General features: G+C 39.9%; 1 protein-coding gene across 1 annotated transcript; it reads left to right on the forward strand.

Annotated features, from left to right (window-relative positions):
- Positions 1-5310: 5310 nt before the first annotated feature.
- Positions 5311-6165, forward strand: LOC102274794 (olfactory receptor 7A17). The gene has a single exon (XM_005904167.2). It carries the CDS (start codon positions 5311-5313, stop codon positions 6163-6165), a length of 855 nt encoding a protein of 284 aa, XP_005904229.2.
- The last annotated feature ends 547 nt before the right edge of the window (positions 6166-6712 follow it).

Raw genomic sequence — 6712 nt, forward strand, 5'->3', positions numbered from 1 at the left:
TTGTTATATCTTCTTCTTGGATTGATCCTTTGATCATTATGTAGTGACCATCTTTGTCTCTTTTCACAGCCTTTGTTTTAAAGTCTATTTTATCTGATATGAGTATTGCTACTCCTGCTTTCTTTTGGTCCCTATTAGCATGGAAAATCTTTTTCCAGCCCTTCACTTTCAGTCTGTATGTGTCCCCTGTTTTGAGGTGGGTCTCTTGTAGACAACATATGTAGGGGTCTTGTTTTTGTATCCATTCAGCCAGTCTTTGTCTTTTGGTTGGGGCATTCAACCCATTTACATTTAAGGTAATTACTGATAAATATGGTCCCATTGCCATTTACTTTATTGTTTTGGGTTAGAGTTTATACACTGTTTTTGTGTTTCCTGTCTAGAGGATATCCTTTAGTATTTGTTGGAGAGCTGGTTTGGTGGTGCTGAATTCTCTCAGCTTTTGCTTGTCTGAGAAGCTTTTGATTTCTCCTTCATATTTGAATGAGATCCTTGCTGGGTACAATAATCAGGGCTGTAGGTTATTTTCTTTCATCACTTTAAGTATGTCTTGCCATTCCCTCCTGGCTTGAAGAGTTTCTATTGAAAGATCAGCTGTTATCCTTATGGGAATTCCCTTGTGTGTTATTTGTTGTTTTTCCCTTGCTGCTTTTAATATTTGTTCTTTGTGTTTGATCTTTGTTAATTTGATTAATATGTGTCTTGGGGTGTTTCACTTGGGTTTATCCTGTTTGGGACTCTCTGTGTTTCTTGGACTTGGGTGATTATTTCCTTCCCCAGTTTAGGAAGTTTTCCACTATTATCTCCTCAAGTATTTTCTCATGGTCTTTCTTTTTGTCTTCTTCTTCTGGGACCCCTATGATTCGAATGTTGTAGCATTTAATATTGTCCTGGAGGTCTCTGAGATTGTCCTCATTTCTTTTAATTCGTTTTTCTTTTATCCTCTCTGATTCATTTATTTCGACCATTCTATCTTCTAATTCACTAATCCTATCTTCTGCCTCTGTTATTCTACTATTTGTTGCCTCCAGAGTGTTTTTAATTTCATTTATTGCAGTATTCATTTTATATTGACTCTCTTTTATTTCTTCTAGGTCCTTGTTAAACCTTTCTTGCATCTTCTCAGTCTTTGTCTCCAAGCTATTTATTTGTGATTCCATTTTGATTTCAAGATTTTGGATCAATTTCACTATCATTATTCGGAATTCTTTATCAGGTAGATTCCCTATCTCTTCCTCTTTTGTTTGGTTTGGTGGGCATTTATCCTGTTCCTTTATCTGCTGGGTATTCCTCTGTCTCTTCATCTTGTTTAAATTGCTGAGTTTGGGGTGTCCTTTCTGTATTCTGGCAGTTTGTGGAGTTCTATTTATTGTGGCGTTTCCTCGCTCTGTGTGTGGGTTTGTACAGGTGGCTTGTCAAGGTTTCTTGGTTAGGGAAGCTTGTGTCGGTGTCCTGGTGAGTGGAGCTGTATTTCTTCTCTCTCCTTTCGAAGACTTGGGTTGCTTTTCTGGGTGCCTGATGTCCTCTGCTGGCATTCAGAAGTTGTTTTGTGGAATTTACTCGGCGTTTAAATGTTCTTTTGATGAATTTGTGGGGGAGAAAGTGTTCTCCCCGTCCTACTCCTCCGCCATCTTAGCTCCTCCCCAAGGCTATGGTTTTTACAGTGGTCATATATGGATGTGAGAGTTGAACTGTGAAGAAAGCTGAGTGCCGAAGAATTGATGTTTTTGAACTGTGGTGTTGGCGAAGACTCTTGAGAGTCCCTTGGACTGCAAGGAGATCCAACCAGTCCATCCTAAAGGAGATCAGTCATGGGTGTTCATTGGAAGGACCGATGCTGAAGCTGAAACTCCAATACTTCGGCCACCTCATGTGAAAAGTTGACTCATTGGAAAAGACTCTGATGCTGGGAGGGATTGGGGGCAGGAGGAGAAGGGAATTACAGAGGATGAGATGGCTGGATGGCATCACCGACTCGATGGATGTGAGTTTGCGTGAACTCCGGGAGTTGATGATGGACCAGGAGGCCTGGCGTGCTGCGATTCATGGGGTCGCAAAGAGTCGGACACGACTGAGCGACTGAACTGAACTGAGTGCAATTAGGAAAGGAAATCAACACTGAATATACACTGGAAGGACTATTGCTGAAGCTGAAGCTCCAATACTTTAGCTACTTGAAGACCTGAAGACCCAACTCATTGGAAAAGACCCTGATGCCAGGAAAAATTAAAGGCAAAAGGAGAAGAGGGCACCAGGGGATGAGATGGCTAGATAACATCACCGACTCAATGGATATGAAATTGAACAAAGTCTAGGAGATAATGAAGGACAGGGAGCCTGGCATGCTGCAGTCCATGGACTTGCCAAGAGTCAGACAGGACTTAGAAACTGAAAATCAACAACAAAGTGTAATCAGAAAGGTGGTGGCTGAGAAAGACATGAACATACTACAGTGCTGGAGGCCATTGTATGTGTGAGAGAGACACTTGTGGAGTGTGACCAGTCTTCAGAACAAGAATACAAGGACTCATACATTCCAAGATGATTCTTACAGTCCTGGGACCAGAACTCAAACAGAGGAGGTACTAAGGAGGGGAGCTGTTTCTTTTTTAAAATACTGACTGATTGATTGATTGACTGATTGACTTGGCTGTGCAGAATCTTGGTGCGGCCTATGAGATCTTTAATTGTGGAAAGTGAACTCTTAGTCTTCTCATGTGGGATCTAGTTCCCTGAGAAGGGATCAAACCCCGGCACCCTGTATTGTAAGCAAGAGTCTTAGCCACTGGATCACCAGAAGAGTCCCCTGGGGACCCTTTAGCAACAAGATGAACAAGTTGTAGTATGGAACAGGAAATACCTGTGCCCTGGGGTTTCAGCAGTGGCAGAGAGACCACCTCCCTCCTCAACATGTGTGACACCACTTCTCCTCAGTCTTTCAGGTCCATTCACTTGCAACACTGCTTCTCTGTATTTGAATTGAGCACAGGAAACAAGCACCTTCTTTAGGGCCTTTGCCTTGGCCATTCCCTTCTGCTGGGCACACATGTCCCCACATAGACCCAATCTCTCCTTTGTGCCTGTCGTTAGTTTCGTCACAGAATCTGTCACCATAGGATAATATATAATTTTACTGTCTGTTTAAATAGTCATTCTCTGTTTTTATGTCCTGATTCATTTTTTCAATTTATTTTTAATTGGAGGATAATAATTACTTTATGATGTTGTGCTGGTTTCTGCTATACAATAATGTGAATCAACCAGAAGTATACACATATCACCTCCCTCTTGAGCCTCCCTCTCACCCCACCCCCGTCCCACCCATCTAGGTCATCACCAAGCACAAGACAGGACTCCCTATGTTACGTAGTGGTTTCTCACTAGCTATTGATTCTACACATAGTATATAGATGTCAATGTTATTTTCTCAATTCGTCCCCCTGCTTCCCCTGATGTGTTCACAAGTCCATTCTCTACATCTGCATCTCTATTCCTACACCTCAGATAGGTTCATCTGTATCATTTTTCTAGAGTCCATATATATGCATTAATGTGCAATATTTATTTTTCTCCTTCTGACTTACTTCACTCTGTATAACAGGCTGTAGATTTGTCCACCACCCTTCAGTTGACTCAAATTAGTTCCTTTTTATGGCTGAATGATATTCCATTGTGTATATATACCACAACTTCTTTATCCATTCATCTATCCATCTAGGACATCTAGGTTGCTTCCATGTCTTGGCTACTGTAAATACTGCTGCAATAAACATTGGGGTACATGTGTAGTTTTAGTTTATAGCTTTCTCAGATTATATACCCATTTGTGGGATTGCGGAGTCATATGGTAGTTTTACTCCAGTTTTTTTAAGGCATCTCTACACTATTTTCCATAGTGGCTATATCAACTTAAATTCCCAATATATATTCATTCTCTATCATTGAAATGAGACTTTGGGGACTTTTGCTTTTTAGCACCTTTTACTCATTGCCTAGACAGTGCTTTAAAACGATAGACTTTGTATTACATTCTTGAATTACATTATGAAATCTCATTAAAAGTGTAAAACTCATGACCCTTATGATAAAAGCTGGTTGGGGAAAAAATTCCACATTATGGAATTATACCTTCAATGGGCTATACAAAGTACACAAAATATCAAATTAATATTTGACAACAAAATATAAATTTGAAACACCATTTTGAATATGTGAGTAAAACAAGTTTGTGTGAAAATTAACCATATTATAGCCTTTCTTTCCAGAAGTCACCTTCCTGCATGGAACCAGACAATGATACGCAAATTCTAGAATTTCTCCTTCTGGGACTTTCAGAGGAAGTAAAAGTACAGCCCCTCATATTTGGGCTTTTCCTCTCCATGTACCTGACCACTATGTTTGGAAATCTGCTCATCATCTTGGCCATCACTTCAGATGCCCACCTGCACACACCCATGTACTTCTTCCTCTCCAACCTGTCCTTTATGGACATCTGTTTCACCTCCACCACCATCCCAAAGATGCTATGGAATGTGAAATCTCGTTAAAAGTGTAAAACTCATGACCCTTATGATAAAAGCTGGTTGGGGAAAAAATTCCACATTATGGAATTATACCTTCAATGGGCTATACAAAGTACACAAAATATCAAATTAATATTTGAACCAGACAATGTCAAATTAATATTTGACAACAAAATATAAATTTGAAACACCATTTTGAATATGTGAGTAAAACAAGTTTGTGTGAAAATTAACCATGTTATAGCCTTTCTTTCCAGAAGTCACCTTCCTGCATGGAACCAGACAATGATACATAAATTCTAGAATTTCTCCTTCTGGGACTTTCAGAGGAAGTAAAAGTACAGCCCCTCATATTTGGGCTTTTCCTCTCCATGTACCTGACCACTATGTTTGGAAATCTGCTCATCATCTTGGCCATCACTTCAGATGCCCACCTGCACACACCCATGTACTTCTTCCTCTCCAACCTGTCCTTTGTGGACATCTGTTTCACCTCCACCACCATCCCAAAGATGCTATGGAATGTGAAATCTCGTTAAAAGTGTAAAACTCATGACCCTTATGATAAAAGCTGGTTGGGGAAAAAATTCCACATTATGGAATTATACCTTCAATGGGCTATACAAAGTACACAAAATATCAAATTAATATTTGAACCAGACAATGTCAAATTAATATTTGACAACAAAATATAAATTTGAAACACCATTTTGAATATGTGAGTAAAACAAGTTTGTGTGAAAATTAACCATGTTATAGCCTTTCTTTCCAGAAGTCACCTTCCTGCATGGAACCAGACAATGATACGCAAATTCTAGAATTTCTCCTTCTGGGACTTTCAGAGGAAGTAAAAGTACAGCCCCTCATATTTGGGCTTTTCCTCTCCATGTACCTGACCACTATGTTTGGAAATCTGCTCATCATCTTGGCCATCACTTCAGATGCCCACCTGCACACACCCATGTACTTCTTCCTCTCCAACCTGTCCTTTGTGGACATCTGTTTCACCTCCACCACCATCCCAAAGATGCTATGGAATATCTGGACACAAAGCAAAGTTATCAGCTATAAAGAATGCATCACACAGATTTATTTTCTCATCCTCTTTGCAGTGTTGAACATCCTCCTCCTGACCGTGATGGCCTATGACCGCTTTGTGGCCATTTGTCAACCTCTCCACTACACAGTCATCATGAACCCCCAGCTCTGTGGACTACTGGTGCTGATATCCTGGATCATAAGTGTCCTGAATTCCTTATTACAAAGCTTAATGGTGTTGCGACTGTCCTTCTGCACAAACATTGAAATTCCCCACTTTTTCTGTGAACTCAATCATATGGTCCAACTTGCCTGTTCTGACACCTTTTTTAATAACATAGTGATGTATTTTGCAGCTGTCCTGCTGTGTGGTGGTCCCTTCTTTGGTATCCTTTGTTCATATTCTAAAATAGTTTCCTCTGTATGCAGAATCTCATCAGCTCAGGGGAAATATAAAGCATTTTCCACCTGTGCATCTCACCTCACCATCGTCTCTTTATTTTATTGTACGATGCTTGGAGTGTACCTTAGCTCTGCAGCTACCCACAATGCACACTCAAGTGCAACAGCCTCGGTGATGTACACAGTCATCACACTATGCTGAACCCCTTCATCTATAGCCTGAGGAATAAAGACATGAAGAGGGCTCTGAAAGAATTGTTTGTGAAGGGAACTATATAAAGGTCAATTGTAAAACTGAAGAAGTACCTAAGATTGAAGAGGTCAAAGCTTTGGAGTCAGATATTGTGACTGTTTGATCAGACTATGAAAGCAGAACTTGCTACTTTTATTTTCTTGAATTTCCATTTCTTTGATTTCAACTTTTCTATATTAACTTGTAGCTCATTTTAATAAGCTTTCTTCTTCCTTTGATATCCAGCAAATTTTCCCTTGTTTTATATTTTTTTAATTTATTTTTTATTTAAGGATAATTGCTTTAGAGAATTTTATTGTATTCTCAACATGAATCAGCCATAGGTATACATATATCTCCTCCCTTTTGAACCTCTCTCCCATTTTCCAGCCCATTCCACCCCTCTAGGTTGATACAGAGCCCCTGAGCTATACAGCAAATTCCCATTGGCTCTCTATTTTACATATGGCAGAGTACGTTTCCATGTTACTCTTTCGATGCATCTCACCCTCTCCTC

The sequence above is a fragment of the Bos mutus genome, chromosome 7, assembly GCF_027580195.1.
Source record: "Bos mutus isolate GX-2022 chromosome 7, NWIPB_WYAK_1.1, whole genome shotgun sequence".
NCBI classification, from domain to species: domain Eukaryota; kingdom Metazoa; phylum Chordata; class Mammalia; order Artiodactyla; family Bovidae; genus Bos; species Bos mutus.

What these genes read in the sequence shown, in the direction of transcription:
- LOC102274794 (XM_005904167.2), top strand. Translation starts at nt 5,311, where the DNA reads ATGGAACCAGACAATGATACGCAAATTCTAGAATTTCTCCTTCTGGGA.